The sequence below is a fragment of the Dermacentor andersoni genome, chromosome 8 (genome assembly GCF_023375885.2).
Source record: "Dermacentor andersoni chromosome 8, qqDerAnde1_hic_scaffold, whole genome shotgun sequence".
In the NCBI taxonomy this organism is placed as follows: domain Eukaryota; kingdom Metazoa; phylum Arthropoda; class Arachnida; order Ixodida; family Ixodidae; genus Dermacentor; species Dermacentor andersoni.
Window position 1 is genome coordinate 148,276,123 of NC_092821.1, and position 22,215 is coordinate 148,298,337.

Sequence of the window (22,215 nt, forward strand, 5' to 3'; positions counted from 1 at the left end):
CATATCCTGTGCTACACATCAGTTATTGCTTGATATGTTGTATATGTGTATATGTAAATTTTTAATGTAGTTTGAATGTTTAAACTTTGGCTTACAGCTGGAGTTTGCATCACAATGTGAGTGTTTTGCCACGCTCTCAGAAACTTCACCTTGGCAGCCATGCTTTATTGTGTTTTACCACCACTGAGTCTTGGTAGGAAGTGCCTTGAAATTGTTTTGTGGCGTATTGAAGGTTTCACTATTGTTCCTTTCAAGGAACTATAAAGAGAAATACTATGGTAAACTAGATTGACAAATTACACATCCACGACACCAAAAAAGTCAGTCTCACCGCACATCGAAGAATTTATCAGGCAGAAAAGGAGCAAAAACAAACGATGGGTGACAACATTACCTTAGAGTGACCGCGCTAGGTGCCCATGATGCCGTGCACTTTTTGTAGTGTGTCTGCTTGGAATTACTAGTTGACATTTTGACTCGCACCTCTTTAGCCAAGAATAGGCTTAAACACGCAAAAACATTTTAAAACTCGTGCCGTAACGCTGACATGCCGGTGACGCAGATTGTTCGCGAGATCTAGGAGAGGGAATCTTCCACCTATTTTTCTTTCTCCCTGCTTGTAATAAGCACTTTTCTGCAAAATATTAATGAAACCAAAAGTCTTGAAAGATCCTTCATGAATCTAAGATGTCTATGTCGTTAAAAGGATACTAAAGGAAAAACACTAAATCAGGCTTAGAGTGCAAGCACAGTTTCAAAACTCCAGTGTTCGTTAACTTGGAGGGCAAGAATGTTGATCTATAGGAGAGAAAATGAAGGTCAAGGCTGATTTTCCGAATTTTCATGCCGATATCCCAACGCTAGTATGTGTTGGCGTGATGTGGATTTCGATGTTTCTTTTTTTTATATATATATATATATGAGCAGTGGTGGCTCGGTGAAGCTTCTTGAAATTCGCCAAGTTCAATCTCTTGCTCCTTTAGAATATACATTGCAGTCAATCTTTTTCGAGCGAAAATCTAACTAGGCTTGGAGCAGACGCCATCGAAACCCCTGACGTAACGGCAAGCAGGTGCGAGAACTGCCACGTGGCCTTGCTGCCGTCTCTTGTTCTCGTGTCTCTGTTGAGCAGCACAGTGGAATCCCGTTGATTTGAACCTGTTTAACTTGAAATTTGAAGCCGTGCCCCTGTAAAAAAAAAAAAAAAAAAAAAAAAATTATGTGCATTTCGATGTGAAACAACGGGCCGACAATTTGGAACGCTTACGCGCTTGCGACGGTTGATTCCAACATGTCGTGCGGCCGGCCGTGTTCTCAGCAGCGCGCCAATTCTCACAGCAGCGTTTCCGACCAGGCCGTACGGCAGCGTGACGCACGTTACCATGAAGGCACACTTCCGGAACTCGTCACCTGTGTTAGCTCAGTGCGCAATATGCACCGCCTAACGCACTGCTGTGCGCAAGTCCTCAATTCAATAAGCTTCCTGCAGTTTGAACTCCATTTGATTCGAACAAATTTTTTTTGGCCTCCTCGAGTTCGAATTATCGAGATTCACTTGTAACATAGTCGTACGGCTCAAATTATTTCAATGCAAATAACACTCCTTGGCTCTGATCACCCATTTTTCAATATCCTCACTGCAACAAATATATGCTTTCACGTGCATTATTCCTTCAATAAAGCGTTCAGGCTTTCTGCAAGCGTTCTACTAGTAGCTTGCATCGACGGGTGTCGTCGTCGGTTGCTATGCAATATCTTGTCTTCGTTTTTCCTTTAATACTTGTAAAGCAGCACTCGTAAACCCACTAAAGCATTGCGTTTCTCTGCAGGGACCTTAAGCCAGAGAATATTCTCCTGGATGAACGAATGCACATTCAGATCACAGATTTTGGCTCTGCTAAGATTATTTCGAGGGAGTTCTGTGGTGAGTTACATTTTGTTATATTACAGGCCGTTCGGAACTTTCCGGCTGTTTCAAATGCGTGTTGAATGCGGAAACGCTCTCACGAGACAACTGCTGCACTGATGTGCATGAAATTTGTTGCATTTGGGAAAGAAAGTTTCATTCTAGCAGTCGTTAGGAGCAAAGTTTTGATTTAGAACCTCATATGTTTTACGAGATTGTCGAAAATTGATAAGTTGGAAAAAGTAAGAATGAGGCAGGGCACGGTGTTTGCAGATTTGGAACTTGGCAATAAAAATAGATGTTGGAGTTCTGTAAACTGCATTCATTAGGAGCACCTAAAGTGGGGCAAATGTGATACGAGCTTACAGCTTGCTTAAAACCGTTACGATGTTTACAAGGGTTTTTCAAAAGTTGTACCCACAAATTAGCAGCATATTTCAGAGCTGTGCATAATACATCCGTGTGTTTTCTTTAGATGTGCGAATAGGTGCAGTTTATGGAATCATGATATCGTTACTTATTTAAATAAATAATTTGCCTCCTAATGTTACTAGTTTCACTTTTTCTCAGGGATGCAACAAACCTCGTCAAAGTCAGTGCGGTGGTTGCCGAGCAAAACAATTTCTCTGTTCCCATGTATTTAGGCACGAGCCCCCGAACTAAAGCTTCCTCCTAACTGGTATGTCTTGCTCGTTCCAGATGAGGTGGACATTGGGGAGATCGAGCTCAATGGTCACAACTCGTTCGTTGGTACGGCACAGTATGTCTCCCCGGAGATGCTCTCGGACAAAAGCTGTTCACCCAGGTTTGTTGGCCAGCATGTTACTGTCTTCCTTCCCAATCTGCGTATGATTTTTTTTTAAAATTGTGAAACGCGTTGTGCTAGTCTTAGTTGCTGTCTGTGCTAGCGGCTGGCTGGCTTTGTGTGTGGGCAAATTCTGTAATTCTAAACTTGCCACATTTGAATGGCTTTCGTTTTCCTCCTTCCCGATCGAGCTCATTCACATCGGCGACTCACCGTGGTCATGTGACCGGCCACGAATGGTCGCGTTGGACGAAAGCAACCGTTTTTGGGTCAGTCGCCCACTGCTCGATTTTTCATTTGTGTGGCTGCAGTTGCAGACCTAGTGAACCAATCAGTGGCATGGTAGCAGGATGTCTTGCTTTTGGTATACAACGTGGCCGTGACAGGGCTGATATGAACAGCACCAACTGCGAGGCACTTCCGTGCGGTGACGGGCCAATCACACATGTGGGTGTGAACATCGGTCACCTTGAATTGTTGCTTGGTCACCACTTGCGGTTGGTCACGCGAACTCTGTCAGTGGCCGGCGTGAATGCACCCTTCACGTTATGTAATGCACCCTTCACGTTATGTAATGCTTGCTAGTTTTTTGTAACTGAATTTTCTTGATTTTATACTGCTTCTTTCTTGGGGAGGGGGGGGGGGGGGGGCGAGAAACGGACTTTTTCTCCCGCTGCAGTAGCTTATCGGTTATGGTGTTGCTCTGCTGAAGTAAAGGACGCAGCGGTCGCGTTATGATGTGGGTGAAATGCAAAACTGCTCATGCGGTTTTAGATTTAGGTGCATGTTAAAGAACACTAGGCGGCCAAAATCAGTCCCAAGTCCCCCACTACGGCATGCCTCATAATCACTTTGGGGCTTTGGCATGAAAAAAATCCAACAAATACTTTCTTTAATGGAAATTTTATTGGAAAACGGTTGTGATGCTATCACAGTCCAGCTGGTTGCATTGTTGTTTGGCAGCACTCTACCACAAAGTGTGTTGATTGGTTCATGCAATTCCCATGCTTGCCTAAATATAATTGATTACATTTAATAGGGGTGCGCAAATATTTGAAAATTAAGAATATTATTGAATATTATATTTAAAGTAAACGCATTTGATTCGAAAACTAAGTATTCAAACATTTTCGAACATTCAATTGGATACGAGTATTTGAACATGGTTCTTAGCTTTTGCTTCTATCTAATCTAAGAAAGTATGTCTGATTTTGTGCTGAACTTTCCGATAATTTCATGCTGCAGGCGAAATTTTGTCTGTAAAACACGCTTAGCCACTGGAGGTCTAAGCTTTGCAGGAAAGCCAGCCTTTCAGTAGCCAGGGGCACGGGTTGAACAGCGGCGGTGCACTCCTTTGCAGGTTCCACCCCCCCCCCCCCCTTCTGAGCTTATTGCTTGAAAGCAAACGCAATGAGTGACGACTGTTACAGGGTGAAATGCCTCTGAGATTACGGGAAATCGATGCAGTATAGTAAGGCACAGGTTGGCGAGAACGGACAACTAGCGAAAATTACTCATCTTCCACAGCTAACATGAGCAAAATACATTCTTTTAGTATAACAGCTTGCTAGTTCAATTATTTTACCAATTACAATGTAATTGCAATGTTTCAACATGTTAAATTAAACCAACTTGCCAATAAATGCATGTGCGTATCATTATTCGGTATTCAGTGCTAAGTATTCGTATTCGAAAGTTTTGATATTTGCACACCACTACATTTAAGTCGTTGCCAAGTATTTACTTGTGCCTAATATTAGGGGATAGTGCAGTGTTTCTCCATTTTCTTTTACTTGCATTCCCTGTAGACGTAGAAATTTTTTAAGCCCTGAAAGGCGTCTGGTATGGGAGCTTTGATCTTGCTGTAGGCCCTTTTCTCGATTCTTAAGCTGGCTCTGCAGCAGAAGTCAGTCAAGCAGAAGTCCTGTTGACAAATTAGAGCTAAACTTTAGAGTGGCACAGTTTACATAATAATAATTATTATTTTACTATTTTTTGCCGAGTTAGAGTTGCACACTTGATACTGCAGTTTTTGTCGTTTTTCAGATTTGAAGTTTTCAACAGTGTTTGTGCAAACATGGACAGCCTAAATGAAACATATGCTTCCTAGAGTCCCTAGATTTGTACTTCGTTTAAATGCAACGAACCTCATCAATATCGGTACAGTAGTTGCAGAGAAAACAGATTTCTTCGTTCCCATGTATTCAGATAGGAGCTCCCGACCTAAAGCTGCCTCTTGAGAACAAAAAGCTTTGCGAGTTTATCGCCCCTGATTTCTTTGCTCTCTTGCATTCCTTCTCCTGACAAACAGCACCGACCTCTGGGCTCTGGGATGCATTGTCTACCAGATGATTTCCGGCCTGCCTCCATTTCGAGCATCGTAAGCTATATATATATATCTCTATGTATATATATTTTTTTTTTGGTTATTTTCACCCCACATAGCGACCCTGTCGTTTCATCCCTAGTAGTTGAAGGACTGATGATATTGTCGCCCAAATATCCTGAGCTTGTCACTGTAACTGAGAGTAGAGGGGTCAGTATGGGTGTACTACGAGCAAGACAACCGAGGTCGCAGTGCGCATTTTTGACCTGAAATGTTCGTTTGAAATCCCTGCACTTAAGCTCCTTCCCAGCGAGGGCGACCGCCACTTTGGCACGGCTTGTGTGGGGCCGAAACGTCTGTCGTCTGTGCCGAAATGTTCTGAAACCACATTCCGAAAACAGCTTTCCATGCGGCATTGACTGGAATGGCAGTGCATTTTGCTGCAGATTTTGACTACTTATCTCTTTCAACTAGTGCGTAGCACAGATTTTTAGCAAAATGGTTATGCTTTGAGTGCAACTTGCAAACATCATACATGACCCCCCCAGAGCCACCAGATCTCAAATGTGGTTCATTAGTACTTACACTTATGATTGCTGCATTGGTGCTGTGAACTTGGTCAGAAATAAATTATAACTTGGTCTCCGATTCCTTATTTTTAAATAACCAGAGACTGGCCATTGTTCAAATGTGTGGTGCGTAGTATTACAATATTGACTGGCTCTTGAAATTGTTTGCTCAGTCCATGTTGTAGCAGTCACAACCACAGGCTTATGTGTAAAACTCCTGCGTTCTGTTCTTCTGGTCTGCCCAGGAACGAGTATTTAACGTTCCAGAAGATTCTGAAGTTGAAGTACGAGTTTCCCGATGGCTTCAACCCTGTGGTTAGAGACCTTGTAGAGAACCTCCTGGTAAGTTTAACATCTAACAGTTAACCCTGCCTCTCACATGACAAGACATACAGAACATTGGTTTAATTCCACGGCTACATGCTAAAATTGTGGTCTGCAACTGCTGCATTTTTGTGCACCGGGCATGCTAGAAAGGCTCAAACTGATGGATGACCACTTGCGTCTATTATCCAAGGGATGCTGTTATAGGAAATTGTGTCTTGATTGTGCTTTCCATTTCTTTTTGCATTTTCTGTTCAGTAATATATGTCATGTGTGCTCTGTTATGTAACGTAGGAATTCTCCTGCATTGTCTGTTTCGTTGCCGTCTTCATTACCTGGGTGTGGCGGGATTAGTCAAGCTGCTAAAATTGTCATCACCACTAGGACGTCGTTCATCGTGTTCTGACATGGCCTTAAAGTAAACCAAATCAAATCAAAATAAACAAAGTTGCACTTGTCGAGACACGAAGGAGCTGTAGGATACCAGGCTCGTAAACGTTGGTTTGAGTTTGACCTTTATGGTGGCTACGATAGTGGTGGAGCCATGCAGGAAGGAAAGCTTACAGAGCTATTTGATGTAGTGCGAAGCAGTTTTGGAAACTTTTTCTTTTTCGGTCAAAGTTGCTAGGTTCTGACCCTGAGCACGTCATTTTTTTCCAAAGATCACCGAGTGATGATAATGACGAATGGCTTGCTGGGAATTAATCATTTCCACGTCTTCCTTATTAAATTTTTTTGAAGTATGTTGCTTCAAATAACTTCTTGCAGTGTCAAGTCAGCACTCGACACATGATAAGGGGAGACATCTGCCAATTTTCTGAAACGATGTCAGATCTCCAGACTGCGCTCTGCCTAGAGAAGTGACTTTAATGCATCTAGATAACTTAGCAGTGAGCTCTTCAGTACATCTTCAGGAGTAGTGAAAATTGGAAGCCCCTATGTTCCTTGGGCTCAAATGGCGGGTGAGGCATTGTACTTGGCCGAAGCTCCTTGCAAAATTTTATGCGGTCGTTTTACGGGATATCTGCATCACTAAAAAGATAGCTAATACTCCAAAAAAGCGAAGTAGTTGTTAATGTGACTAAAAACTGACTAAATTTAGCAGCTTTCTTGCCAAGTTACCATCACTGGCGAAGAGTTGAGTCCACATGTCAGGTATGGAAAAGATTTTTGTCCGATGCAACCATACATTTTGTTATGTATTCTCGTGGCCAGCTTCAGTGTTCCGCACATAAATTTGAATGAAGCAGGGCCTACTGTAACTGCGTTTCAGTCTAGTGCTGAGAGAGCAGTGTAAAGGACGTTCTAGCATTAGTAAGTTCTTCTTTAGGGAAAACTCAGTAACACTAGTTAAACTGCGTCTTCTGCCATCCTTTCTGTGGCCTTAAGTTGCGGCACTGACTGGTGCTCCCAGGGCTAAATCTAGTACACATAATAATACCCAAGAAAGTGGATGGGAAAGTGGCATGCCACATGTAACTCAATTGGTAAGAGTTTCATCCACTTACACACACTTCCAATTTCCCATTACACTGTCATTTCAACGTTTCAATTGAAACAAGTAACTTGCCCTGTGCTTTCCTTAGTTTCATCTCCTGTTGGCATCGTGTGATTGTGACTAATGAAAATCGTGCCCTTCGGTTCTTCTTCTCTAGTTATTGCGGTTAGTGTTACAATCAGTGACATCGACAGTTTTCCCTGTCCTCTCCAACCTTTTTGTCTCGCTTTCTTACGTGTGATGAAGCGTCTCTCCCGACACGGTGTGAACACAGGTGCTCGACCCCAACCAGAGGTTGGGTGCAGCGACTACGGGTGGTTACCCGACACTCAAGCAACACGAGTTCTTCACCGAGGTCCGGTGGGAGAAGCTGCCCGAGATGGACCCGCCCAAGATGCTCCCATTCCTCCCCGGCACGTCGAGCAACGAAGAGCTGCGCTCCCACTACTGCGTAAGTTGACCTCTCCCTTTCGACGTTTGCCATAGCTGCTGGTGCAGGCCTCATTAGGCTTCCAGCGTTACCGCAGGAGTGTCTAATTTTATTTTACTTCCTGCTCAGGGGCCCACTGGCATTACATAAGGGGGCCCTTTATTCCCACATTTACGGCCACGCACCGCATCGGCCGCTTGCCTTCATAACTGCATAGTCGTTGTCCATGATCGTGTCGATAGCAGTCGTGGTTTCGTCCGTAGCGGTTGCAGCAAACATTAGTTTTGTTTTGACTCCATGCGAAGCTGTCGAGGATGAAGAGCTCCAGCTCTATCACTATGGACGGACAGTCTGTTGGCGAGCAGCTCACTGGTGAAAAAATAATCGGGATGTGTGCACATGGAAAGATGAAGTCTTAGATGAAGTCTTGCGTCGCAGCCATGCTGCGAAAAAAGTTGCGAGGCTTCCGCCACTACGAGTGCTAATCAGTGGCGTGACGATGAGAACTGCAGCTTCTGCTCTGCTTTTGTGCGAAATAGAAACAGGATTTGCTGATTCATTCAGTAAATAAAAGCATGTTGACGTAGTAGGCATTTGTTCATTGTTTTCTTGATGCTCTCGATCATTCGACGCTCGGCTAATTCGGACATCCTTTTTTCGGTCTCGTGAAATCCGAATTAACGAGGTTTCACAGTACCAGCTCCTTGCATGGGAAAGGATGGCGCCTGGCAAATATAAAGGTTGTGAAAAAAATTTATTTTAAGCTTACTTTTGAAATGCTAGACCTGGTGTCATTGAAATTATAGTTATGCTATGGCAAAGAGCCAAAATTTGCCAATGTCGTGTAGCAATAAGCCTAGGTTTCTGATGTTGCTGATAACAAAAAAAAGGAGGGGGGGGGGGCACAAGAGTGCCAGGTACAGTGCTCACGGAATGAAATAGTACACCGAGGATTTAGTAGAACCCTACATATGTGCGAAGTATGCGAGGGCACCATGTCATGTCGCTAGGAATTGGGTCACCAAAGGTGACGAGGACTCCGATGCAAGCGTACGCACCAGAATTACGTCGAGGTGACACGAACTGCAGCCGGTTGAAACGAAAGTATGCACATTACTTAGCCCTAAATTGACACGTTTCATTCCGTGAGCACTGTACATTTCTTCTGTTTGTATTTGCGTGTGGCCGCCATGTCAGCAGTCATGGGGAACGCAGCAAGCTACTGTTTCATGAAAGTCATCATGCATCAAGCTCCTGGGTACCGAAACTGAAACTTATTTGTAAAAAACGAGCATTACAGTGAATAAGGCGCTGTGATGCTTTCTGGTATGTTTTCTAGTGTTTAGAACGCCTTGAATCTGCGATTAACAAAAAAGGGGGGGGGGCATGGGGGGGAATAAAAATATTTTATTTGTTTTATTTACATCATACTGCAGGCCTTGTAGCCCAAGCAAGAAGGGGCATGGCACACTGATAAATATGCAATTCAAAAGGCTAGAATGCTGACATTGACATAACATTATGAGAAAATGAAACCATGGGAGAACAGTTAAAGCAGCTCAAAGCAGCAACCTTACCTGCTCCAGCTTCTTTGTCGCCTGGCTGAACAAAATATCCAGTCTGCCCCTCTCTCCAATACTATTTCTCTGTTTTGTTTTTACTGCATTCCACTCAGGTCCCAGACGACTTGGAGCCTGGCCTCGACGACAAGCAGATGACGCGCCTCTTGGGCCTCGCCTTCGACGACGACACACCTGTGTCTTCGCCGACCGTGGCTCCCCAACAACCACTGCAGCAGCAACAGCAGCCACAACAACAACAACAGCAGCAACAACGAACACAGCCGCAGCAGCGCATTTCTCGGACGCAGCTGCACATTCTGGACTTCGGCCCCGAGGAGCACAGCCGGCGGCTCCAGAAGCAGTCCGAGTCGAATCCGTACCACAAGTTTGTCCATGGCAACCTCATCCTCAAGCAGGGTCTCGTCGACAAGCGCAAGGCAAGGGCACCTCCGACAGCGTCCTGCTTTCTGTATCTCAATTCATACACCGTGAAAAACAGTTTCACGCTTTGGGGACGTATCTTCGTCCCACCACAATAAGCATAGTCAATCTTGCCTGTGTTTCCTTTCTTGATAGCTGCACGCCCGATCAAGAACGGCATGCACATTGTCAGCATGACATAGCATTCTTGGCAGGATAGTAGCAGAGCGCCGTGTTTTGAAGAAATCAAACACAGGACAAGTGATTGTTGTTTTCGGACAGAGACATGACTCGGAGGGGGTAAGCTGTTTTCATTATGCAAAAAAGAGGTGAGGCGTGCAGACAGGACAAAACAGTAGAGAAGTGGACAACATGAACGCCGACTATCAACTGAAGGGAGCACTGAGGCGAAAAAAGAAAGAAGACACTAAACTCATCTGTGCAAGCTCAGGAATGGTAACACCACGTGTCAGTCAGGTACACGTGCCGGTCTACGTGAGAGATAACTGTTAAGGCACTTAATGTCTTTGTGTAAAGTAATCGAAGGCTGACTCATGCACGCACTTCCACCATTATAGATATGCCATGCCTCTACCATAAGACACGTATCTTCATTCTTATGTCTGTACAATAGCCTGGCCAGTCCTATGTAGGGCAAACGGGACGTTGTATCATTCGGAGGCTAATGGAACATAAAAGGGCGTTAACCGGTGGATCGCCTTTTAATCTTTCACTACATTGCCAAGATTGTAACTGCACGCCAGAGTTAGATGAATGCGTGATATTGTACAGGCACAAGAATGAAGATACGCGTCTTATTGTAGAGGCATGGCATATCTATAATGGTGGAAGTGCGTGCGTGAGCCAGCCTTCGATTACATAAGGAAGAGATTACGTGCCTTAACAGTTATCTCTCACGTAGACCGGCACATGTACCCGACTGACACATAGTGTTACCATTCCTGAGCTTGTGCAGATGAGTTTTGTGTCTTCTTTCTTTTTTCGCCTCAGTGTTCCCTTCAGTTGATAGTCGGCGCTCGTGTTGCCCACTTCTCTACTCTTGTGTCCTGTCTGCACGCCTCACCTCTTTTTTGCATAATGAATCCTTACCAACTAGCTCAGCTTTATGTCGTTCTAAACTGTTTTCACATTGTAGTATTATATGTTCTTTTCAAAATTTCTTTAGCGTGGGAAATAGATTTTTTGAAAGACATCTACACTTACTTGAATGTCTTGCTTGGGGTTCAAGAACAGATATTATTGCGGGGATTCTTTTCAGATTATGGGGAAATCGGACGTTATTTCACCCTGGTGGCATAGGGTACGATGCAGCCTTCTCAGTTTACAACTACAGTCGAACACGGATATATCGAACTCGAAGGGGATCACGAATTAATTCGATATATCAAAAATTCGATATAAAAAAATACAGGCCCAGAGACTACCTTTGGCGGACGATGACCTACCGATCGGCGCATTCAAGAATGACAACGATTTCCGCACACACGACGCAACGTAATGCTTTATTTGCGTGAAAAAAAATCGCTTATGTTGGTCTGCTTCTTCGCCTTGCAAATGAAATTAAAGACGCCAGCCTCGATCTTATCGAGGCTGTTCAGGTGCGAAAGCCCGGTTCCTTCCATGTCGCCGCAACAACGGCGAATCAAGCTGAACGCGGCCGCCACTTCAGCGGCGGAGTACGAGCGTGTAGCCGCCCCCTCGTCCGGACGATCTTCGTCGCCACTCGAGCTGTCGGCCTGGGTCCCTGCGACTGCAGCTACAATGTCCTCGTCGGCGAGGCTCGCAACAGCCTGAACATTGCTGTCAACGTTCACAAAATCGTCAGCAGACACTTCGGCTGGAACGGCAGCCGGGAAAAGGGACGACAGCTCGCGAAACGCGTCGTCCATGCACTCGTTGTCGCCGTCTTCGCAGGTTTCGGGAAGTTTGGCCGTCACGAGGCCTGCCTTCCGGAAGCAGTTGGCCACGGTATCCTGCTTCACGTCTCTCCAGGCGCCCGTCATCATTTGAATGGCACCCAGCAGGTCAACCTTAAGCTCGGTGCCCATGCGGAGGTTCACCAAAAGCCTATCAATTAGTCGCCTCCTGTAGCCGACTTTGAACGACTTAATGATGCCCTGGTCGAGCGGCTGCAACTTCGCTGTCGTGTTTGCCGGCAGAAACTTGAGCGCGATGTTTTCGAGCTCGCAGGTGGTGTGATGGGCCGAGCAATTATCGACGAGAAGGCAAGCGTGACGCCCCGACTTGCCCAGTTCGGCGTCCCACGCTTGCAGCCATTCTGTAAACAGCTGACGCGTCATCCACGCCTTCTTATTGAAGGCGTAGCGAACGGGGAGCTGCTTACAGTTTTTGAAGCAGCGCGGTGCCCTTGCTTTGCCGATCACAAAGGGCTGGAGCTTTTGAGAGCCATCCATGTTTGCAGCGAACAGAACGCTCACGCGGACTTTGCTCATCTTGCCCCCGTGACACGTGCTGCCCCGGACGTCGAGCGTCTTGCTTGGCAGCATCTGCCAAAACAACCCGGTCTCGTCGGCGTTGAAGATTTCCGCGGGTGAAAGCTTCGCGCAAATTTCCGGCCATTCGTTCGAAATCCACTGCTGGATATCCTGGCTGATGACGGCTCCGCTTTCCCCAGAAATGGTTTTGCCAACTATCTTATGGCGGTTCTTAAACCTCTGCAGCCACCCTGTATTGTCGGCGAAGTTGTCATCACCGAGTGCAGCGGCAAACCATTTAGCTTTAGCCATTAGCATTGGGCCATCCACCGGAATGTTTTTAGCCCGCACCTCTAAAAACCACGCATAGAGGGCCTTTTCAACTTTCTCGTGGGCAGGAGCGCGCACACGACAAGCTCCCGACGTTCGTTGCTCCGCCGCTTTCGACTTTATGTCCGCCTTGTTTTTTAACAAGGTGCTTAGAGTGCTCCGAGGAATCCCGAAGTCGTCCGCCACCGTCGCACTTTTCTCGCCCGCCTCAACACGCTGAATGGCTTTCAGCTTTGTCGCAAAGTCCAGGTTCTTGCGCTTCTTGACGCTGCTTGTGCTTGCTGTGGCCATTGCTTCCGCGTCAGCTCACCACGATCCAGTCACACGTGTCGTGAGACGCACGCAAAACAATAATGAACACGAAACACAAGAACGCGCACAAAACACAAGAATTCACGTGCGCAGCCTCCGCCAACAAACCACTCGCGATGGCCACCTCCGAGGGCGACAGCGACGTAAGAAAGGCACGAGCTGTGGTTGGCTGAGCAAAACTCGTGAAAAAGCAACAAGAAAAAAAAAAAGTCAAAAGGAGGAGGCCGCCGGCGCCTTCTTTCCTCTTTTCCGAGCCGATCACTATGGTTACGCGGGGGAAGGCTGAGAGACATTGGGAGAGAGAAAAAAAAAGCAGTTCCGCAAGTCGGAGAGCGTGCGCAGCGGGAGTACAGTCCGAGCCTCCCTCTTTCTCGCTCTCCCATTTTCCGAGCATTTCGTGGGAGGCGCGGAGCTCGCGGGTGCAGCGAGTGCCGAGATCGCGCGGCGTTCTATATATCCAATGGCGGGTAACAATATCGTTCGATATAAACGTACGAATTTCTATACTTTAACACAGAATTTTCAAGGGGATAATTTACGAGTTCGATACAGACAATAATTCGATATATGTGGGTTCGATATATCCGTGTTCGACTGTATGCCTCCTCGACGAGCAGGGCCTGTTCGCGCGTCGGCGGATGCTGCTGCTGACGACGGGGCCCCACCTATACTATGTGGACCCCCAGGCGATGGTACTCAAGGGCGAGATACCCTGGTCCACCGAGCTCAGGCCCGAGCCCAAGAACTTCAAGACTTTCTTCGTACACACGGTGAGCGTGCGTGCTTTTCACTTGTCTCTTTGGTTTCTTTAACGAGGGACGGGGCGTGTTCACAACTAGTACGTGTGAAGCCAAGGAAAGCATAGAGGAAACTTGTTTGTTGTTTTTAATTGAAATGTAGGAATGATAAGGTAAAGGAAAATGAAAGTTGACGAAAAAAGCAATTTATTGCCGGAAAGAAACCATCCAAGTTTGGCTACCGCCTTCAGCAAATCCTTTTTGTGTTAGCATTAGGAATATCGAAGTGGAAAAATGCGTTTGTGAAGTGTGGCAAGCTGGTTAGGTGTTGGAGGTGTGTGTGTATGTGTGTGTGCCTGTGTGCCTACGCCTGCCTACCCCACCATCAGTTGCACATTGCTGCTCGAAGAGACAGGACCTGGGCAGAGTGAGCTCAAGAACAACACTTCGCAATGGGGTGAATGGGGTTTAAGAGGATGCTTTAGCTCGAGGTCTCCTTTGTAAATACAGAAAACAGAGAAATTGTTTTTCTCCGCAGCCGCTGCACCGAATTTTATGAAGTTTCTTGCACTTATAACAAGAATGTTAAAGTCTAATCACTGTTGGAAGCAGATTATATTTATTTAGGCTGGCAATATTTTAAATTAAAGTTGTTAAAAAATGCCAATTTTCAGAATATGTAAGTACCAAGTTTACAGCTATGTAACTCGGCTATAAAAAAATGATACCGCAATTCTGCAAATTGCATCTAATGGTACATCCAAAACGGACAAACTTGACGTATCGTACATGGCTTTGAAGTACACCACTAATAGAGAGTTTAATACCCCTGTCGCACGGGCACCCGCAAACTCCGTTCACATGAAACTTCCTAACGGTGATTTATGGCACTGGAGCTGCAGCCGTGCCCCACGGCACAGTGCAAGCTTTCGACGGGCGCCGCACAGGACAGAAACGCGCTGCGCTGCTGCGCTTACCTTCGCTTGCAGCCGCTCACATATACAGTCGCCGTTAAGGTAGCTTTTCTCTTAAGGCAGTACGTAACCTAATAAAACTGCAGCGAGGGAGCTTGCTGCATGTTACCGCAAGACTTGTTTTCCAAGCATGGCGAAGTTGAAGGCGATGCTGGCCACACTGCGCGCTTGCTTTTTTGCGTGGGCAGCATGGGTCATGTTGTTTGACCGGTGCTCTTCCAGTTGCGATTCTGTGCTGTGTAATTGTGCGTGCATAGCGGTGAACTCATCTGCTTCCAGATGAGCGACGAGGCGGATAAACAAACGAAATGGCGGAACGACATTTTCTCATGCCGCATGGCGAAGCACTGGTGCGGAGGGTGCAGGTGCTATGTCCCTAAAAACAAATTAAAAACTCCCACTACGTGGCATATGAACCAAGGCAAAAGAAAATAACCCTAAATTTTGCAAGTGAGCCAGTTACGATGATTTTGTTAGCGTGATTTTTTTTCGCAGCTGTAGCTATCTGGAAACGAGAGTACTTCATCCAGCCGTAATGGTCATTGCCGAGCTCCCTTCGCCAAAGTCTCCATTTAACTTCCTTGGAACAAGGGAGACCGTGTGACATGGAGTGCAACTCTCTTGACGTAAAAACGAAAATGGGGTTCGCGGGCGCCCGTGTGACAGGGGTATTAGAATAGGGGCCACAAAGAGCTTTGCGGGCGTTAGCATTGGGGCACGCAGGAGTGAAGAGCCTTAGAATAGGACTTTGCATTTGCGGATAGCATCTTGTACTTGCAGTGGCACTATGGCGTCAAAAGAAAAGCTATTATAAATATTAAAATAAAATACATATACCGTTTTATGATAAGAGTAATTTTGACTCATGTTTACAAGTTTAATTACAATTTTGAGGTTATTCTCTTAGCAGCAAACGAGTTGTTGTGCTTCGTTTTGCCTAACCAACTTTATGTGCCTTCACCAGCCAAGTGCCGTGTTAGACCTAGGATCCATGAAATTTACAATCGAAGTCAGAATCTGCCCGGTTAATGAATCAATCTTCATTACATACATTAGTTGAAAAAAAGCACTAACTGCAGTCCCTTCTCCTAACTTATGAACTTCACGCGTCGCCACGAATCAGGCCCAGTTTGGGGCTAGGTTATAGCCGTAGCTTCGATGTGTGCCGCCATGTTTGCTGACGCAAAACGTTTAGGGCAGCTTTTGGGGCTCCCAATAAATCAGTGAACATAGTGAGCCCAACATAAAACCCAAATGTAGTTTGCGTCTCGCGCATGCACAGTGGCTTCGATGTTATTTCGTTGGGGCCCCAAAACATTTGGGGCCCCTATTCTAAAACTCTCTAATATTCCCATATTAGAGAGAGTTCCCATAATAGGACTTTTGAAAAACTTTCATAAACATTGTAACATATTTTTGTAATTAAATTCATATATCAAATTTGTCTGTTTTGGATGCTCTGGTGGATGCAATTTACGGAACTGCGATACCATTTCTTGGTGCAGATTTACGAATTTGTAAGCATCGTGCTTCCATTTTTTTTTCAAACTTGCCAATTTGTAACAATTTTTGTAAAAAGTTCAGGCCATAAATTCAAATTTTGCTTCCAGCAGTCACTAGAATTTAAGTTTTCCTGTAAAATGCCGCAAGTATAATCAAAATTGGCCGAGGGGTTATCTTGGCAAGAACCATTTCTGCGTTTTACATGTATTTGAATAGACGGTGTAGTAGTTGTGGCCGAGCTAAAGCTTCCTCTTAAATCATTTATTCAGGACGAGAAAGAAATGAGACGTAATGCTGACGCATTTCTCTCGCATTTACTGCTTAATTCCCACTAAATTATTTTTGTCCGCTTTCATCTTTCTTTGACTTATCATTTGCACATTTCAATTAAACAACTAATAATATCCCCTATGCTTTCCTTGGCTTCATATGATTGTGACTTACAAAAATCAATATTGCAAATTGAAATCAATCGAGCAATACTGTTATACAGTCGCACCCTGTTATATAGAAAAAGTCCGATGATCACAAAATAGTTTTATACAGTTGAAATACACGCTAACGAAATCCCGGGACAACGAAATATTTTCGTATCCGCAGCGAATGCACATAGGATTCAATGCATTTCGCACCTCTCGACAACGAAATGTCTTTGTACAACAAGCTTGCATCAAGTATAAACCCCATGCAAGCGATCTTGCACGCGACAGCGACAAGCGACTCGATGGAGATGGCTGTCGCGTTCGCTTGTCGCCTACAAGTTGCACCCCATGCGAGCGATGACTTCGAGCGACGTCTCCCCAGTGTTGCCGCTATGAGGGCAGCAATATAGGCGCCGAAACTAGCGTGACGCGTGCGTTATTACCTTAAGTTGATGTGTTTTACTGTAAAAAGCAGCATAAAATATTTATGAAAGTGTTGCAGTAGGTTCTTATCCTTGCACGTATAAAAATTCAATCGTTTGCTCGTTCCTTGCGACAATCGGAAGTACTTGAGTTATGTACATCCAGTTCCGGCTTCGCGCTATTGGCTAGTCGCTCATAGCACTTCCGGGCGACGAGCGACGAATTCTAGATTTGCAGAACCGAGCGATCGCGCGACAAGACCGAGCGATCTGTTCACGCGACGGTCCGATCCGTCGCTCGAAGCCGTCGCTCGTCGCTGTCGCGCACAAAATCGCGCTCATGGGGTTTAGCCTTCAACGAAATTTACCGGAACGTAACTCCGCACTATTACGTGCAAGGCTAGCAGGCTCCAAAATGTGCGCAACTGCGATTGCTTTGCACGTAAATACCACCACATTAATAATTACACTTGTGCGGATGCGGCCATTTTTTTTTTACAAACACAACCAAGCACCGGAAGCAATCGCATGCGCTGGAAACACGTCATTACCGCCATCTCGTTAGTTGATCGCCCGTTTCAAGCAGTGTGCATGTTACTACCGGTGTGTGACAACAGTTATTGCACACCTAGTGCAGTGCGTAATGTGCGTTTTGGTGAGAAAAATGCAGCAAAAACAAGGAAATACATGTCCCACCAACGTGGAATTATTTATGGTGCTTGAGATGGCGGTTGCACACCATCAGCTGAGGGGCCAGAATGTAAGCCAAATTGCGGCAGGCTTCGCTTTGTATTGCCGATGGGAAGATATGGTCAACATGGCACGTTGCCGTATCTTTCGTCATCGACTCTCAAATTCAACAAAATGAATTTTTATTTTCCCATTCAAGTTAGCTTGTTCCGATTGCCTTCTGGAAAATTTGGAAAATTTTCCGGCGCCTCGGTGTAAAAGAAATCCATCAGCAGTTATTTGCATAAAAGATGCAATTTCAATAGAATGAAATTTCGATACAGTCGAATTCGGATATATCGAACCCGCATATTTCGAATTATTGGCTATATCGAACACACAGATTACCCCCCTGAAAATACTATGTAAAAGTATAGGACAATTGCGTAGTATATCGAATTCCATTTTCGTTGGACATTCGATATATCGAACGCCGCGCCGCGCCCCTGGATGGTGCGCTTTTCCCAAAGACATTCGTGTCCGGTCCTCAGGGGAAGACATTTCCGCAGAGTCAGTCAGCAGGCTCCTCCTCTCGCATGCTCGGCCGTCGCCTAGCGACGGAGACGCAGAGCCTTTCTCCCGTTCTTGCGCCCCACCGGCACGAGCTCTCCCGCTCCTCCTCTACCGCCGGCGTGTGCATTGGGCAAGGGCATTGGAGCTCAGCGAAGAGAGTGCATGACATGGAGACGCGGCGACATTTCCAAGCCACGCTTCCTGGGAAAAGGGAGAGAGAGAGTGAGGGGTCGGCACGGTCGCTCGTGGGCCAGCGGAGACAAGAGAGCCAGAGAGGGCTCAAAAAACGAACACAGCGCCTTCAACGGCATATTCCGCCTATCTTTTTCCCCACTTTCTTCTTTCTTTTCCCTTTGTCGTTCCTTCGCAGCCCCGTTGACTGCCACTCGAACAGGCTTCGCTCGGACTGCTCCATCTGCGCATTGCGCGTTTTATTGTGCGTACCTCTGTTTCAACGTGCCATGTGTAGCGTGTGTGATTGCGGTCATCTGGTGAGCTATGGCATCCGCGGACATAAAAAAGAGGAAGAATCTGGACTTTGCAAGAAAGCTTGAAGTAATCCGGCGTGTTGAGAATGGAGAAAAGAAGTCCTCCGTGGCAGACGCATTCGGCATTCCGCGGAGTACTTTAAGTACGTTGTTAAAAAACAAGCAGGACATCAAGCTTAAAGCAGGTGAGGAAAGTCGCTCGGGAGCGTGTCGTGTGCGCCCTGCTGCTTCTGACAAAGTGGAGAAGGCACTCTATACGTGGTTTCTTGAAATCCGAGCGAAAAATATTCCCGTGGATGGCCCGATGTTAATCGAAAAGGCCAAATGGTTTGCTACAGCTCTTGGCGAAGAGAACTTTTGCGGTGGCACTGGATGGCTGCAACAGTTTAAAAACCGCCACGGCATTGTAGGAAAGGCCATTTCAGGCGAAAGTGGGGCTCTCAGCAGCCAGGAGATGCAGCAGTGGCTGTCTGAGGAGGGGCCGAAGATCACCGAGAAGTTTTCGCCTGCAGAAATCTTCAATGCAGGCGAAAGTGGTCTCTTTTGGCAATTGTCCGAATAAGACACTCGCTCTTCGTGGAACCTCATGCCACGGCGGTAAAATGAGCAAAGTGCGTGTCGGTGCTGCTTGCAGCCAACATGGACGGCTCGTGCAAGCTACGGCCATTCGTGATCGGGAAGAGCAAGTCAATGCGCTGCTTCAAGAACTGTAAACAGCTTCCCGTCCGCTACGGCTGTAATAGGAAGGCCTGGATGACACGTGAACTTTTTGTTGAATGGCTGCAGGCTTGGGACGCTGAGTTGGGCAAGTCGGGCCGCCGAGTTTGCCTTCTGGTAGACAACTGTTCGGCCCATCAAACGACTTGCAAGCTGCAGCACATCGAATTGAAGTTTCTCCCACCGAACACCACAGCGGGACTGCAGCCCCTCGACCAGGGTATCAAGGCATTCAAGGTAGGCTATCAGAAGTGACTTATTCAACGGCTCCTCATAAACCTCCGCATGGGAACCGATCTCAAGATTGACCTGCTCAGCGCGATCCAGATGATTACCGGCGCTTGGGGCAACGTGAAGCAGGCCACAGTAGCCAACTGTTTCGGCAAGGCAGGCCTTAAAGTGGCCGGAGATGAATGTCCGGAAGCTTTAGATGACGATGAGTGCTTGGAGGACGCGTTCCGCGACTTGTCCAATTTTCCCGGCGCCGTCCCGTCCAAAGTTACTGTTGATGACTTCATTAACGCTGACAGCGAAGTTCAAGCGGTAGCCGACCTCGCTGATGAGGACATTGTGGCCGGAATAGCTGGCGTTCAAGACAGCGATTCCAGCGGCGATGAGGACAACTGTGTTTTCGAAGAAACGCGTCCGTGCACAGCCACTGAACTGGCGTCAGCGTTCAGCCTGATTCGGCGCTGTTGCGGCGAAACGGAAGGCACTGGGCTCTCGCACCTGGACAGTCTCGAGAAGATTGACACTAGTGTTTTAAACTTCATTTCCCAGAGGAAAAAGCAGCACAAAATTAGTGGTTTGTTTTCCGTGAAATAAAGCGCTTTCATATTGTGTGCACATGCTATGTGATTCGCGGTTGTTCCAATGGGTAAGCCCCAATTTTTTATCATCGCGAGTGCTTTTTTGGCCTATATCTGTATATCGAATTTTTGCTATATCGAATTATTTTCCGATCCCCATCGAATTCGATATATCCGGGTTCGACTGTATAACAAAGCAAATTACCGATTTTGCCGACTTCGTTATATTGAGGTCCAACCGTATGGGCAGTTCTCTTGGTGACTTGCCGCTTATTCAACGTAAGCAACAGTTCACTTTATCCTTATTTGATACAGTAAGGTTTGACTGTATTGATAAAAGCACTATGCACACAAACTTGCCTGACGCTCTTGTACATGCTCAGCCATTCTCGAACGTCAGTAATGTCGAGGCCAGAGAACGGGGTGGGATTAGAGGTGAGGAAAGGGCAACACACTGGGTGTTCGTTGCTACACATGCAGGCGTAGACGACATGTCGTCCCCGGGAGGCACAGCCAGTTGCTGAGTGTGGCTTCGCTGTAGAGCTCTGTGGTGACGACGCTTACCTAGATTCACCAAATATGTTACATTGAGAAAGCACTATTCACAAGAAAACTATTTACACGATCTACTATATCTACAAGAGACACAGCGCTGATCAAAGATGGAAGAGAGCTCGATCCAGGCTGTGTTCTTTTGCGTCATCCCTGGAGCGAAAACCATCCTCTTTCTTCGACACTTCAAATTTAACAATATTAAAGTACCTCCTAAACCACCTTGAGCTCGAAAATCTGTTATATAGCAGTGGTTGTGTACCAGTCAAAAATGTACATACAGCCGAAAGAATTTTTCGGAACAATGCGTCGATAACAAAGGTACAGATGTACCATAAATGACTATGCATAGTCTTTGTGGTATCTTGCTTGTGTTTACTACTCTCCCCATGGACTCTCTCCCTCTTGCCACAATACTTCTCTATGCGCTGTCTCACCAGCTCCGCGCAGGCCGCTGTAGGGCAACAGAACCAAGATGGAGAACCAGAAAAATAGCTCTCCATTGTCAGCGCTTAAGAGGAAGATTTAGCTCGGGCCCAACTCCGATGCCACCTATTCCGATGCATGTAAAACAGATATGCTTTTCTGAGCTAACCCTCGGTCAATTTTAATGAAATTTGTTGCATTTTAGAGAGAGTGTCAAATTCTAGTGATTGTTGAAAGCGAAATTTTGATTCGGGGCCTGAATGAATATAAAGATCCTCTAAATATTGTAAGTTAAAAAAACAATGGAAGCCCACAGTTTACAAATTTGGCCCTCTGTATCAAAAACAGATATCGTTGTTCTGTAAACTGCATCTGTTAGAGCGTCGAAAGTGAACAAATTCGATATTTACATTTAAAGCTTATATGAATTGGTTACTATGTTTACAAGGGCTTTGCAAAAGCCATGCTCTCATAATGGTATACTGCTGAGTGTTGTGTAGTATATATCTTTTGTCTGCTTCAGATGTACTATTAGCTGCAATTTGCAGAAATTTGATAGTTTCTTTTATTGCCGAGTTAGAGTTCTAAACTTGATAGCTTCGTTTTCTGAAAATGTTTGATTTCAGACCATTTTTATAAAAGAATAAACAGCCTAAATAAAAGAAATCTGCTTCCAACAGTCACTTAATTTCCACTTTTTCTTTTAAATACAACAAACCTTATCAAATTTTATGCAGTGGTTGCTGAGAAAAATTATTTCTTCTTTCCCATGTATTTAGATAGGAGCCCCCGAGCGAAAGCTCTCCCTTAATAGGCCTCCCCATGATGCCAACTGAATGGAAGCTTCTCGAAAGCATCAGTGGTGCATAATCATCGAGGCCCCCTTTTTGTCTCGGAACACAGCCGGCTCTCGTCACCTCGGCCCTATCATCCCTGGTCGGCCAACCAATCGGCAGCTTTTACCCTGGTGATGTCACGCACACGA

At 45.9% G+C, this 22,215-nt stretch overlaps 1 protein-coding gene across 2 annotated transcripts in view; it reads left to right on the plus strand.

Moving 5' to 3' along the window:
• The window catches only part of LOC126528988 (3-phosphoinositide-dependent protein kinase 1-like), a 42,725-nt gene that overhangs the window by 14,596 nt on the left and 5,914 nt on the right, over positions 1–22,215 (plus strand). Inside the window, exons 6-12 of one of the 2 annotated variants that reach the window (XM_072290042.1) lie at positions 1,830–1,924; positions 2,606–2,711; positions 5,023–5,091; positions 5,852–5,948; positions 7,703–7,879; positions 9,534–9,857; positions 13,556–13,714. In XM_072290042.1, the coding sequence (XP_072146143.1) occupies positions 1,830–1,924; positions 2,606–2,711; positions 5,023–5,091; positions 5,852–5,948; positions 7,703–7,879; positions 9,534–9,857; positions 13,556–13,714 (1,027 nt within the window). The remainder of the gene's footprint in view (positions 1–1,829; positions 1,925–2,605; positions 2,712–5,022; positions 5,092–5,851; positions 5,949–7,702; positions 7,880–9,533; positions 9,858–13,555; positions 13,715–22,215) is intronic. The other variant, XM_050176591.3, reaches the window with a different exon arrangement.